Source organism: Beta vulgaris, chromosome 5 (assembly GCF_026745355.1).
Source record: "Beta vulgaris subsp. vulgaris cultivar EL10 chromosome 5, EL10.2, whole genome shotgun sequence".
Taxonomy (NCBI): domain Eukaryota; kingdom Viridiplantae; phylum Streptophyta; class Magnoliopsida; order Caryophyllales; family Amaranthaceae; genus Beta; species Beta vulgaris.
The window spans coordinates 66,931,136-66,946,330 of NC_079206.1; the positions used below are offsets into that span (position 1 = coordinate 66,931,136).

Genomic DNA, 15,195 nt, shown 5'->3' on the forward strand with positions numbered 1-15,195 from the left:
TTTATATCGAGGTATAACTTGGTTGATACAATAAGTAGTTCACCTACTAGTCTACTACTAATCGAATTTAATGTAAAGTGGAACTTAACTCAGCATTAACAATTATTTTTTAATAATATGTTAAGAGTGAATAGTTTTTCAGTGACTTGTGACCATATTTTAGGAATACGTTCAAACATTATTTTTATATCACTTTTTCCCTCAACGTATTACATACATATCAGTATTTCATACTAATATTTAAAAGGGTTGACAATCCCGACAAACATTTTTTTTCATTAAGAGTGGACAGTATATACGGTGAATAGATGTAATTATATCATTTTTACTACTATAAATTAATGATTTCTATGGACTGATCAATAATATTTAGATTAATTAATTAATTTCATGATTAAAAGAAGATAATTAATTATGTGACATTAAACACTTTTATTATTTGGGACGACTCTAGTGGGACCCACTAGCTAGTCATGGTACATTGGTAACACCCTTATATGTTCCAACGGTGCAAACATTCTTGAATCTTCTAAGAATTGTACACCTATAGATTGGTTACTTTAGTAATATATGCTTCTCTCTGCCCCAAAATTAAATTCAATATAATCACAATATAATATATGCTTCACAATCTTTTGACGTGAAACTCTAATTGGTGTCGTGGAGCCAATACATGCTCTACATTTGCATGCATATGCCACATACTCAACTAATCATAAATTGCCATTTTTCGTTATTTGTGCAAATGAATAGAGAATTTGGATGTTAAAAAAGTGCCTAAGTAGATATGGGGACAAGAGTTTCTCGTATGTGAGGTCAAATATCTTCTTGTATGCTTTATTGTTGTGATCCTCTTTTGTCAACATATTATGTTACTCCTATTCATGGCATAAATTTAGATCACATTGATCAAACTATATATATGGCGAGAGGGGTAAGTTCATATGAAAATGCATATTTACATGAGAAATGAGAATGGATTTTATGTGCTATAACTTTAATGAACAAATAATATAACTCTGATGAAAAAGTTATGTAACTCCAAAAAAAGAATATTAGAAAAAAAAATTCCGGGCTCAAAGTTTTTCGGAGGTATAACTCTAATGAACAAGTGTTGTAACTGTAATCCAATTATGTGGTTGAGATTCATTCTCATTTCTCATGTAAAGAGTACTAGTATTGTTTATTATCTTCGCTTTTACTTAGCTTCTCAAATTTATCTTTTATACTTCATTGTCCATATTTTGTACAAATCTAATATGTAACTCGGTTTTTGATCTAACACTATTATTATATCAAAATTAAAACCTTATCATATAGAGTATTCTTAAGAGTGAAGATTTATCTTATAACCTCATCTTAATTTTCAAACATCTTTATGTATATTCGAACTATCATATATAGCTATTGAGATTAATTTTTTTTAAACTATCGTAAAAATGAATTATCACCCCTTCAGCCCTTCCTCATCAATACATGAAGTATACTCAAAAATTCATGAGACATATGGAGGACACACTTGGGATGCAAACACCAGATATACACAAAACTATTTGCATTGAGCCATACTATACAATTATCAACCACCAAGCTAGTCCTTTAACAAATACTCATCCGTCTCATAATATAGTACTTGTTTCTTTTTTACACGGTCTCCAAGACGTAACTTTGACCTTTTAATATCTTCAATTCCGTATTAAAAAATATAAGAAGTTGATATTATGAAACTACACATTGAAACGAATCTAACAAGATCCCATATGAATACATTTTTCTATATATACAAATCAGAATATTTGGTAAAAAAAATTTAAATTTGACCCACCAAAAATGAAGTAGGCACTATATTATAGGACGAGGGAATTTCACTATTATTAGTAATCCCTACATATGGACTATGACACATCAATTTCTCCACATGCATAGAACAATAAATTACACTCAAGAACATTATAACAAAGGAAATTAAAGACTTCTAGAAATAAGGAAACATCAAGGAAATGCTCAAAATGTCTTGATAACTAAGAAAAGTTGCATAATGTGAATATATGCTCTATCAATATACAATAAGCATAATAATTCCATAGCTAGCTTATAAATACCATGTCATTTAATGCAAGCTTGGCTACAACCCTACATTCATGTTTGACTTTACTATATGTTATATAATATTTTCTTCATTCAAATACTATGCAATATAAGAACATTCTATGGCTTTTAATGAAGTACTTCTAAAACTATACATTATTGACAATAAATGGTCAAAATTTCTTAAAACGCGTCACCTAGTTTCAGTTTGTACTCCATAAGTTTTTGTTCAAACTGACAGCCAACAATTTCACCACCCAAGAACTACACACAAAAAGAAGATCTTGATTTCATTGAAGACTAAACTAAATTAATTAATGAGATTATTATCTTGTTAGGATCTTGATTGACCAAATCACTAGATCTTCTAAATTTTAATTAAGTACTTGTAAAACGTGGTGTGAATTTTTTTAATTTTTGAAGAGAATTAAACGTGGAATAATGATTTGCTCCCACGTTATAGGAAAATAACATGTATATGTGTGTAATGTGTATAGTAATCTACACATTAGTTAGACTTGTAGAGGGTACTACCGTACTAATAATAATATCCATCAAATTAAGTTACAATGTAGGTTTTTAAGGAACGCTCAAATATTATTAGCTTTGTTTGATTTGGATAATGGGTTAATTATTACTATTACTTGAAGATAATCCAACTCCCGGAATGTTACCCTTCAAATTCGAAGAAAAATTATTTTCATTTCCTTACAAGTAATTTCTTTCTATTATTGAACCAAACACTTGATATAACTAACAACTATCGACTATCGACTATCGTTACCATTCCTCCCCTCTACTTAACTCTGTTTCCTTTCCGATTCTGTATTTGAAGTTTTGAACCAAATACCTCTAAATGGAATTCAATAAGTTATTAATGAATGTGAAGTAACAGAATGCTAGGAATAAGAACAAGTAGTCCTATTAAGCGAGCTAGACCGACGTATAATAACTTTTGTGATATCAATTGTTGTTTTGAATTTCTCCCTCTCTGCTCTTACCAACTCAGACAAACATGGACACCCTTACTTCATTATTCTTGACTATTATCAGTTCCACAATTTTCAAAAAGAAAAGGCACCAAAAGGGAGGAAAGACAAATGTAAGGGAATTAGAGATGTAATTAGGTACTCTCTTCGTCGCATAATATAATGCTTTTTTTTTACACGATCTTTAAAATGAAGTTTTGACTTTCAATATCTTCAATTTTTTATTAATAAAAAAATATAAAAAGTTGATAACTTGATATTATGAAACTACATATCGAGGCGAAACTAAAAGAATCTCACATGAGTATGTTCTCTTGTATATATTAATGAGAATATTTAGTCAAAAATTTTAAAATTTGACCCACCTAAAATGAAATAAGCAATATATTATGAAACGGAGAGAGGACTACTTTAAGTTTTTCTATTCGTAAGTTTCCGACATATTTAAAGTATATTATTCTTAGAAGATGTATATGAGTTATGGATATATTTTTTTTTACTATGGACATGTAAATATATAGTCCTTGTATTATTTCTTTTCTTTTTTTTTTTACTATGGACATGTTAATTTTATCATTAAATAAATGTCCTATATTATCTTTAACAATTTCAACAACTACTATTACTAAACACTTATACTTTGAATTACTACTTTAACAGCTAATTAACTTCTAACAGCTACTCCCTCTGTTTTTTTTTATCTTTCTCACTTAGAATCTTGACACTATTCATGCATAGAGAGAATCTTCTCAAATGTTCTCAATTTATAAGAAAAAACATAGTCATGTGGGGTCTTGTTTGATTCGTCTCAATTAGTACTTTATTAAAATTCAATCGTTATAATTTTTACTAATATATAATGAAAGATATTTAAGTTTTAAAACGTGCATTGGCAAACGTGCAAAGTCAAAGTAGGAATGATAAAAAAAAACAGAGGGAGTACTAGTTGGCAGCTAACAGCTACAACAACAACTAACAGCTACATAAATACTAGTTTTGTTAAATAAGCTCTTATAGAGAGGAAGTACATGGAATGATTGTTAAATGTTAATACTATGTTATAGAAAAGAATTGTCCAAGAGTTGCACCTTAAGGAATCTCAACCGTGAATCTTCAACTCATGTCGACACAAAATGTTAAAATACTTTAGTCATGACCGTTAAAAAATACTTCTCATGAAATCTTTTGTTGACAAGGTACGCACTGTTGGTTACTATTAGATATATATTCCCTTTTGCTTTTATTTCTTAACTTTTTTTTAAGAAATTCTTTTTTAAAGAGAAATTTCATTAATTGAAGGCCAAACGGCATCTACAATAGGTATTAAAGTAAAACAAGATACAATTAAGCAAGACTAAATCAAATTCGTCTTCGAAGAAACTACAATGAACCAGATCGAACAATACAGCACAACCCTATTGTATTTGCTGAATCAAGCAGCTATCGATGAGAAAGTCTATCATTCTGACATAGTTTGGGAAGAACATTCTTGATCGAGTCAGGTTGACCGCATCCGAGATTCCAATACCTTCATATTGAGTCTCGAACTTCAACCAATGAGAATAATTTCTCATACCTAAAAACAAAAGAACCATACTCACAACTCCCATAGGGGAGAAGGAGATTTCCAAAACAGAAACTAAAAACCCTATAACAGGGTTTGAGAAAATCTCATAAAGAAAGACTAATTTATTGAACAAAACAAGAAAATGAATTAAAAACTGGAAATAAAAGGAGAAAAGGGGCTTACCATCGATTAAAACATCCATGGCAGCCCCTAATTGATGAAGAAGGGTAGGGGTCTAGGGGAGGCTAGGGTTTGAGAGAGAGAAAAAGAGAGGGGAGGCTAGGTTTTTTTTTACCTTTTTTTAAGAAATGGTCCATTAATTAAAGCCCAAACCACATTTACAACATATATTAAAGAAAAACAAGATATATAATTAAATAAGGTTAAATTAAATTCGTCTCGTTCTTACCTGAATTAGCCAATTAACTAGAATTTAAACTTTCATAATTTTGGTGTATCTTAGTATGGTACACTTAAGGCTATTTTGTTGTTCATAACTCATTTCAAAACCTATAAATGAGCAAAAACTAGAATAATAAAAGTTCCAATTGAACAAAAATAACATTAAGTTGCGGTAGCTGTTAGATGCAAGCCTGCAACCTGCATAAATAGTTGTCAGTTGTTGTACTAGCTGTCATATATTAGTTGTTAGAGTCTAATAGTGAAAATAGCTTTTATGATAATTAGTATTTTGTAAAACTAACTGTTAGTTTAAACAAATAAAAAAATAAACTAATATTCAATTTTCAAAAGTTATCTCTACCTAAAAGCTAATATTTATATATTTTCCAAAACACTAGTTCATACACACACACACACAAAAAAAAAAAAAAACTACTCCAAAAACTAGTTCATCAAACACAATTTTTCACCATTATTAAAATTTTGAGTTAGTTCAAACACTAAAACTACTTCAAAAGTTATTGTCGAACACGTCCTAAATATACCATGCATATATAGTATATATAGGATAAATCCATACACAATCAATAGATGGTGGACTAGTGTCTACCATTAGAAAGGTAGAAACGGGCCAAAACACAGCTCAAAAAATATAAAACGCGTGAAACTAATGTACATCAGCGGTTCTCCAATGAACATGTGAAACTAATTTACATCAATTGTTCTCCAATGAGCATTGATCTTGATGATTCTCCTTTGTTAACTTTTATATTTATGTTTTTTTAGCTTGTTTACTGCAAAATTTTCTTTTTTCATTGTGTTTTCTTTGTCTCTTCATTAAGTTGAGTGATTATCCATTAGATATTTCCTCTTATGTTCATATTTTTTTTTATTGTTCATTGCTGATTTAGATATTCATTGAATCTCGTGTGTTGTTTTTTTTTGCTTAGTTTGTTAATTGAAGATGTTGTTTTGTTCATTATATTAAATGATACGCACTATTTAAATAGTAAACTCGTATCTACCATCTAATTTGCGATCCATACATGCGATGCCAAAAATATAGAAATTCAAGTGATCAACTTACTATTTACTAATGTGATAGTTTCACTTACATTCTACTTTCTCCCCCCAACAAATGGTATTTCCAGGAATCCAAGTGATGTAACCCTATTTTGGCCTTTTCCTAGGGAGAGAAAATTGGAGAGAGAAAATAGCTAAGAATGCCAAAGTGGATGAAAACAATGAACATATCCATTTCAATATAAAGGGTACTTTTGGAATTTCACTTCCTCCTATGATTCTCCTATTTAAACTCAACTTCAAGCTTATAAAACAGAGGAAAACATCATCAAACTTACATATACCTTCAAAATTCATATAAAAAAAAAAAATAGAAAATTTAAGCAGAAAAATAAGAAAAATTGTTTTGAAGATGGAAGAAACTGTATTATTTATAGATGATTTAGATACTTCTTCATATTACTACTGTAGAATTTGCCATGAAGCAGAATTTGAAAGTTGCAGAAAATTAGAAGCTCCTTGTTCTTGTTCTGGAACAGTGAAGGTAAACTTAAAGATTGAAACTTTAATTATTTTATGTGATGGGTAATTATAATAATTATGCTTTGTTATTTCAAAATTTAATCTTTTTAAGTGGGTAATTAATATTTTTTGATTCTTTTTTCTGGGTAGTTTGCTCACAGAGATTGCATACAAAGATGGTGTGATGAAAAAGGAGATATAATTTGTGAACTTTGTTTACAGGTTTGTTTAATTTCCCCTGTTGTTTTTTTTTCTCTGTTTCATTAATTTTTGTTTAAAAATGAAAAAAAAAGCACCAATTTTTATTATTATGAATGAATTTTCAATCTTTTTTATGGGTTTGATTATTTTCTTATTCTGATGTTTGCTCCAATTTTAGTTGTTTTTCTGTGTTTGTTCTAAAAAAAAAGAATTTTTCTTTTGTGTAACTATATTACAAAAAAAAAAAAATTGTTTTTTTATGAAAATAAAGAATCTTTTTTCCCTCCATCAAGCTTTGGCTTTGCCTTCAGTTTTAGTTATCTTCAACTCAAAGTTTCTCTTTAACCCAGAATTTCAAAGCTTCAATCTTTTTTTTTTTTTTTTTTTGGAAATTTTAGAATTTAATCCAAATTTTGAATATTTAGGCAAAGAAAATGATCATACCCCTAACTTTGACCCTACTTTTTTCTATTATTTTGAGGTTAAAATTATTATTGACTTTCTGGGTGCTGTACTTTTTCTTACAAACTTAGGTGTAATCTGTAAACTTTTATGATCATGCAATTGGAAATTTAGGTGCAAGTGCAATATGAACAATCTTTCTTTTCTTCCTTACAACTTTTATCATACATGATACACTTACACTATTTGATTCTCATTTGAAAAAATATAACTTGCAAAATGGTAAAAGTTTCAAATCAGCAAATGAAAAAAACTTCGAATATATCATGCACATGGTACACTCGAGTCACCGGCTGTATGGTGGACGTACTCTTTCTTCCTTAGAACTTTTATCTTTTTTGCCTGTTTTATTTGTAAAACCAACTGTTTTATTGGTTAAATATTTTCTGGGGGAATTTTGAGTTTCTGACTAAAAATATGACTTAATTTTATGCAGAAATATGAACCAGGGTATACAGCAATTCCTAAACAACCCAAGAAAATTGTGGTTTTAGATGAAGTTGTAAGCATCAGGTAACAATCTAAACACTCCCCCTTTTTTAGCTGTTTTACTTGATGGTAGTTATTAATAGTCACACGTAAGTTACGTAGCTGTTAGCTGTCGTGGTAGCTGTTAACTATTCATCAAACCTCGTACCCATCAATAAAATGCCAAATTCTTTAACCGTGCGATTTTTGGTGGAAAAGAAGATATTAACCCTTGTGACATAATTCACTCTAAAATAGTGTCATTAACTGTATTTTATTTTTGTGCAAGTGATAATTCATTTGGACCTTTTTTATACAAGTCCAAAAATGATGTCAAGTTGTCAATGTTGTCCTACTTCAAATATTAGAAAAAACAAAGAAGAAGAACACGCCTATTTGAGTTGTGTGCTACATGCTGTAATGTTGTATGTGCAATATATATATATATATATATATATATATATATATATATATATATATATATATATATATAGATGTTTTGGATAACTTGTAGTGGCACTCTATCTTAATCAAAATATCTATACAATAAACACAAATTATTAGAATAGGCGGTCTAATATTAACATAAAATTAGACAGTCTCTTATAAAACCGACTATACAATAAAATATTATAATTGATGATAAGATAGAATTCCTAGGTTTGCCAACTCAGTCATACTACTAATTATTTTAGTGGATGTAATACTTAGAACTATAGAACTTTCGTCACTTGTTACGTTTAATATAAAGTATAATTTTGAGTGTCACACTCAATGATAATTGATGAGTGTATGGGAGAATATTAAATTGTTACTTCCTAATCTCAAAACAAGCATCTATTAAGTGTTGATGACTTTCAATTTGCTTTCTCTTCTTTGTTTTCATTTGATTAATGATGTTTTTTTGTCAAAGTGTAAAGCACATATTAATCAAATATAAAACCTTGAAAGTTTTAAGGTTTATGTTATAATACTGTTTAAGCTAGGCTAAGCTACCTATCTAAGATAGAAGGTGCGTCGGCCTCCATAAACTGTATCCGCCAAGGTTTGAAACTTTGAATTACACTCGGATCTTCCTCTAGAAGATGGGAGACGACTACTAGACCAAGGTTTCCTTAGCTTATGAGTAAAGATAGAGGGTAAAAACATTATTCCTCGATAGGTAACTAGTTTAATATAACGCATTTGTGTAATTTAAACATTATTCACTTGTACAACCTCTGAACTTTTAATCAGCGTATAAAGGCCAACAGACTATTAAACAAATAAGTTCGCGCGATATTATGATTAGACTTATTGTAATATTACTCTAATCTAATTTTGTTGTGTGATTATATACTAATAATAGAATTAAAAATATGGAAACAGGGGAAGTTTGGAAATTCCAAGAACAGAACAAGCACCTCAAAATCCAGACTTATTAGCCATAGCTGAATGTTCATCAGAAGCAGAAAGAAGTGCATCTTGTTGCAGAACAGTAGCCCTTATTGTAAGTACTTCCATTTGATCCTTTATTTTTCTTCTCATACTTCCTCCGTTTCACATATTCGCTACACTTTCTATCGTGGGAAATTTCACATTACTTGCTACACTTCCTTTTTGAGCAATAAACTATCTCTATCTCTCACGGGTTTCTTTTCTTTTTACTTTCTACCTCTCTTTTCTCTAAAAATTACTTAGGAGTCCGTGAATTGAGAAGTATAGCGAGTAAAATGAAACGGATGAAGTAATAAGTTTCTATTTTACAAAACAATTTATACATAAAATTGTGAAACTACCCAAAATGTATTTTTAGCTCAAAATATATAATCTTATCATCCTATGTCTTAATCTTAAGAAGGGTCCACACTATTGCACGTTTTGTGGGGTCCTACTGACAAAGAGCTGTTCTACACCATTGGACATTTTAATTATGCATGAATATGGAATAAAACATCATAATACTAGCTAATTTTTTAGGCTGATGAATGATGATGATAATTGATAACATAAAGTCACTATCTTAATCTTTGGCTAAGCATATGTTAAAAGAGAGACCAGCAGACCATCCATACCACAGCTGGATCTTAAGCATAATCCTTTCTATATCTAGTGCATAATTTTGAGTAGTTGATTCAATTATGTTGGCTTCGAACGCACTTAATGTACCAAAATGGTCGAGGAAAGCGATAAGAAGATTTTCGGAAATATTTACTAAATTCGTGTATAATTTGCATTCGTCTAACTTTAACATCATTTTGTGGTACTTACTCTATGAACAATCCATCAAGTTACTACGCCTAGAAGTATGTGTTCCTCAATGAAATGTCAATAATAGAAGAAAATAAATACAAATGAATCTCATATACTCTAGCATGAATCGCATACGGGTACTTAGGATAGACTTTCATGTCTCTAGCAAAATCGTTTTGTTTTCAAAAAATAATTTATTCGGAGTATATTTTAGCTAATAAGCTCAATTATGACTTTAGAAAGGTTACCTAAAGCACTCAAGGAAACACTTTTGAAAGTTTATGAATGCTTGTATAGAGTGGAAGTGTAAATTGTTGCATTAAAAATGCTAACATCATTTTGATTTGTTGCCATAATTTGCTCTCTTTTCTTTTTGACCTACCAAAACTAATACTTGTGCCTTATAAATATTTTCAGTTTACATTTCTTTTGTTGATGAGACATATGCTTGATGTACTACTTGGAGGAGCAGAATATCACCCCTTCTCAATTCTAACTGTAAGCATCTCTATCTTTTCTTCCAATTTTGGCTTCTAAACCAAAACTAATACTACCTCTGTTTTTATTTAGTTGCAACGTTTTGACTTTCACGCTTGCCAATGTACAATTTCAAATCGTTTTATCTATAATTGTATGTAAGTAAAAATTATAAAATTTGATATTATGAAAGCTTACATCGAAACGAATCAAACAAGACCCCACATGACTATATTTTGTTTAACATATAAATCAATAAATGTAGTCAAATAAGAGAACATGAATAGTGCAATTTGTCAAACGTTGCAACTAAAAGAGAACGGAGGTAGTATATACTCCGATTTTTACGTGTATAATGTGCTCTTCCTGATCAACATATCTTGATTACCGGGTCGGATACTAATGATAAATAAACTATCGCCAATATATTATAAAACATATTGTCATGTAAAATCTTAAGATACGTACGCTCCAATATATCATTTCAAACTATTAATTTTCTATAATTTTTATGAACGTGCAATTGAATATTCTGATAATTGATTGTAATCGAACTGTGATAATACCACCAGGAAAAAAGAAAACAAATAGACAGAAACATACCTTTTTTTTGTTTATAGAAAGAAAAAAAGCAAGCATACTTATAAAGATTTTACATTAACATGCTGATAAAATGCATTAACATGCTAATGAAAAAACTGCAGGTACTAATCTTGCGAGGTTGTGGAGTAATAATTCCGATGTACGTAATAATTCAGACCATATCAGCACTCCAAAACAGCATCAAACGAAACCGAATCCTTCATGTAAGTGATTTTCCTTGTATAATTATCTATTTTGGTTGTGATTAATCTCGACTTTCAGAATTATCTACTTTGATTGTAATTATGAAAATTGAGATGGAATTTCTAATCTCTAATTATTATTTTTGGGTATCAGGAAAACTTCATGTTAAATACCAATGGTGTCAGAGTTGCTGACATTGAAGAACAAGTACATCAAAGATAGCATAGAGACTTGCTAGTGTCATGACTGTATTTCAGCTTGTAATACACTATTGTACATCAATACTAGGATAAACAAATCTTAATTGAGATAGAATAGAACATCTATTTTTACATAAACATTCATTATAAATCAACATTCAATTACATCCCATGTATAAGAAATTTGTTCCGATACCGCCTTTTATTTGATTGGGAAAATCCCAAATGCTACTTCCTTTGTTCTTGATTGTTAATCTTAAGTTAAATGTCTCAAGTATAGAACATAAATTCTCACCATTATATACGAAAATTTGCAATAAGAATTGCCAAAAGTCCGTTATATGGGAGAATGAAGTACTCCACATACTACCAAGGTCCGAGTGTTTTATCATTCTTCTTGGAGATTTAAGGCCATGTTCTTTTAGACTAGTTTTCAGTTTAATTCAAATCAAATACTCTCATGTTCAACTTTCTCGCAGTTCGATTCAGCTTCTTGCTGTTTAGTTTACTTTATACCAGTCCAAAAGAACGAGCCCTAAGTTTTCAAAATGGACCGAGTAGCTACCGTAGAAGCTAAGCTAAATTGCTTCTGTCACCAATCCTGTTAGTTGGAAGGTTTATCAATTTGTCATAGTGCAGATAAACAAACTTAACTAAACGGACCAGCCAACTTCTTCGCTTGTTTTAGGTAACAAAGAAGATAGACAGATGAAAAGCCAATTCTTGGAACAAACTTTACTTTTATCTAGCAATATAATATACTTCCAAGTCTTAAAGAAGTGTGCAGCAAAAGACAGTTAGTTGAGCAAACCATATCTTTTCAGCAAACTTCATTTCCATCAATAGAATATAGAAGTATAGTACTTCAGACATATTTGAAGTAAGAAGTGGGTGAAACTGCAAGCTAATCCATGTATATAATATACTAGTATGCCTGTATTTTGGACAGCCACATTCCAACTTGATGTGCAGGCTGTTTCACACACATTCTACTGGCGCTATTATACAATTTCACTCAAATTTGCCAACAAAATTTGGGAAGATTGCTTATTTAGAGCAACATATCTGATTTATAGGGTGACACACAACAATTTAAAAACGGAAATTGAAGCCCTAGAATGGGCTGAATTACGATTGGTATGTGTTGACGATCTATTGGTGGCTGGCAATGATGAAAAAAAAGAAGATGAAACTAGATACTATAAATATCCTAGCAATTTGACATGAAAGATATGGGTGAGCTGAGATAATCTGTAGTCATTGAAATAGAAGGCACAGAACAATGACTACAGAAGACATTGGTGAACCTATTCCTGTGCAAACTTATAGGCAAGGCATGCTTAACTACAAGACAATCACAAGGCTGATATAGGTTTCCCTATTCGAGTTCTCAGCCAGTTTATGCATAAGCCAAACTAGAAGCATGTTCTGACAGTAACAGGGCGGAATACCCTACAAGAAGAAGACCAACAGCAGAAGGCAGAGCATCGTAGCAAAATCTTGATGATGAACTATAGTAGGCTATTCAAGTTCATCATGAGAAAAAAAAGCATATTGACATTGATAGAGACAAGGCATCACTACACCTTCTTATAATAGGCCTAACAATAGCACACATACAGGAGCTCCTATAAAAGGCCTAACAGTACACATGTATAAAAGGCCTAACAACAGCACACATACATGTATTGAAGTTTCATTCATTCATCACCCCATACATAATTTAAACTAAGGCACGTTGGAGGCACAAACCAAGCCAGCCACAGCAACCTGGAGACACCCTAAACCTAGAAAAGCATTACGAGGGGCGGATTACCCCCTGCCACACACACACATCAACATTAATCATCCTCATAACTCACACCATACCCCTTCTGCATTACGTACTTCTTCTAGGTCACGTACTCGTACCCGCACCCGTACCCGATACGATATGTATCATGTATAGATACGCATATCCTTTCCTAAAATTTCAAAATTTCACCGTTTTCAGTCCTCGTACCCGAATCCGCACCCGTACTTGTATTCGTCTATGTGCAACCTAGCTTCACACATTGGCATTCATACACACACACAGCAATTACTCAAACCATACCAAATCTGCATCACCAACACTCACACATTGGTATTCATACACTCACACTCACACTCACATTGGCATTTTTGGTATTCATACAATCACATTCACATTGGCATTGGCATTCATACACTCACACACACATCAACATATCTTAAATTTTCATATTTTTTTTCGGGGCTTGTTAGTTGAAATCTTAAATCATATCTAGGCTACATCAAATCATATCAAGTAACCGATATGAGAAAAGTTGTCCCATACCGGGTATGGGACTATACTTTCTCCATAGAATCCAGCTAAATTGCTCCTGATAGTCACCAATCCTAATAGTTGGAAGGTTTATCAATTTGTCATAGTGCAAATAAACAAATTTAACTAAAGATAGACAGATGAAAAGCCAATTCTTGGAACAAACTTTAGTTTCATCTAGCAAAATAATATTAATATACTTCCAAGTCTTAAAGAAGTTTGCAGCAAAAGACAGTTAGTTGATCAACCAAGTCATACATAATTTAAGGGCTTTGCTAAACACCGCCCTGATATTTCCTATTTACGCCCTGTATTTTAGTACAAAAATACATGGTATTTTTTTTTAATACATGACATCCTTTCCTCTTTCCCTTTCTCCTTTCCTCTTTCCCTTTCTTTATTTAAACTCCCACATTTTCCATGTTTTCCACACATTTCACTTTCACTTTCCAAACTTTGTTTATTGGCTTTCTTTTTCAAGAAATTTCCGGCATTGACCAAGGTTTTGAGCGTTGACCAACATTGACGTGTTGACCAACATTGAGCAGCGTTGACCAATCAGAAAAATTTCCTCCGGCGTAATGGCAAACAATGTGAGTTTTTTTAGACCACGAAACTGGTCAGGCGCCTAATTTAGGCGTCTGACCATATGGTCAGGGCGCCTATTTAGCGTCTTACCATATGGTCAGGCGCCTAATTTAAGCGTCACCATATGGTCAGGCGCCTAGTTAGGCGTCCAACTATGGTGAGGCGCCTAATTTAGACGCCAACCATATGGTGAGGCGCCTAATTAGACGCCCAACCATATGGTGAGGCGCCAATTTAGACGCCTGACCTTATGGTTAGACGCCTAAATTAGGCGCTTCACCAGTCCATATGGGTTGAACAATTTTTAGGCGCCTAACTTGTTTTAGAGTTAAGTCAAAGATGATGTAGAATTTACATTGCTTAAAATATCCGTTTAGAATATGTAAAACAATAATATCTTTACATGGTAGATATTTGTAAAAATTACTATGTTTTTGAGCTTAAATGTAGAATTTACATGAATATATGTAGATTTTTAGCATATTATAATACTTATACTTATATTTTCACATGTATCACATGTAGATGTCTTATATGTAGATTTTTTAGCATATATTAGAGTAGTTATATTTAAATTTCATTTTTAACATAATAAATGTTCAATTACATTTAGATTTATACCTATAATAAAGTATTATATATAATTTTTAACATATTAGATGTAGAATTTACATAAAGTGATTATGTAGAATTAATAATATTAAATGTTATATTTTTATTTTTAACATGTTAGAGTAGTTATAATATAGTAGACATAAATTATTTAAAATTATAATATTTTGCATATTATACTAGGTTATAAGTTCATCCTAAATTATAAAAAACAGAAATATGAAGCAGTATTTTTTTTTGGCTATGAATTGC

The 15,195-nt window shown here is 31.0% G+C and overlaps 1 protein-coding gene across 2 annotated transcripts; it reads left to right on the forward strand.

Annotated features, from left to right (window-relative positions):
• The first annotated feature begins 6,330 nt into the window (after window positions 1-6,330).
• LOC104889416 (hypothetical protein) lies at window positions 6,331-11,648 on the forward strand. Of its 2 annotated transcripts, XM_048637610.2 has the most exons (7): window positions 6,369-6,613; window positions 6,742-6,813; window positions 7,691-7,767; window positions 9,091-9,211; window positions 10,372-10,452; window positions 11,136-11,237; window positions 11,371-11,648. In XM_048637610.2, exons 1-7 carry the CDS (start codon window positions 6,482-6,484, stop codon window positions 11,437-11,439), a joined length of 654 nt encoding a protein of 217 aa, XP_048493567.1. In that variant the 5' UTR covers window positions 6,369-6,481; the 3' UTR covers window positions 11,440-11,648. The 2 variants fall into 2 exon arrangements, with proteins under 2 accessions (XP_048493568.1, XP_048493567.1); XM_048637611.2 differs by lacking the exon at window positions 6,742-6,813 and having other exon boundaries at window positions 6,331-6,613.
• Window positions 11,649-15,195: the final 3,547 nt, after the last annotated feature.

What these genes read in the sequence shown, in the direction of transcription:
- LOC104889416 (XM_048637610.2), top strand. Translation starts at nt 6,482, where the DNA reads ATGGAAGAAACTGTATTATTTATAGATGATTTAGATACTTCTTCATAT. An exon ending in CTTGTTCTGGAACAGTGAAG is followed by an intron (nt 6,614 to 6,741) that starts GTAAACTTAAAG and finishes TTTTCTGGGTAG; the next exon opens with TTTGCTCACAGAGATTGCAT. An exon ending in AACGAAACCGAATCCTTCAT is followed by an intron (nt 11,238 to 11,370) that starts GTAAGTGATTTT and finishes TTTGGGTATCAG; the next exon opens with GAAAACTTCATGTTAAATAC.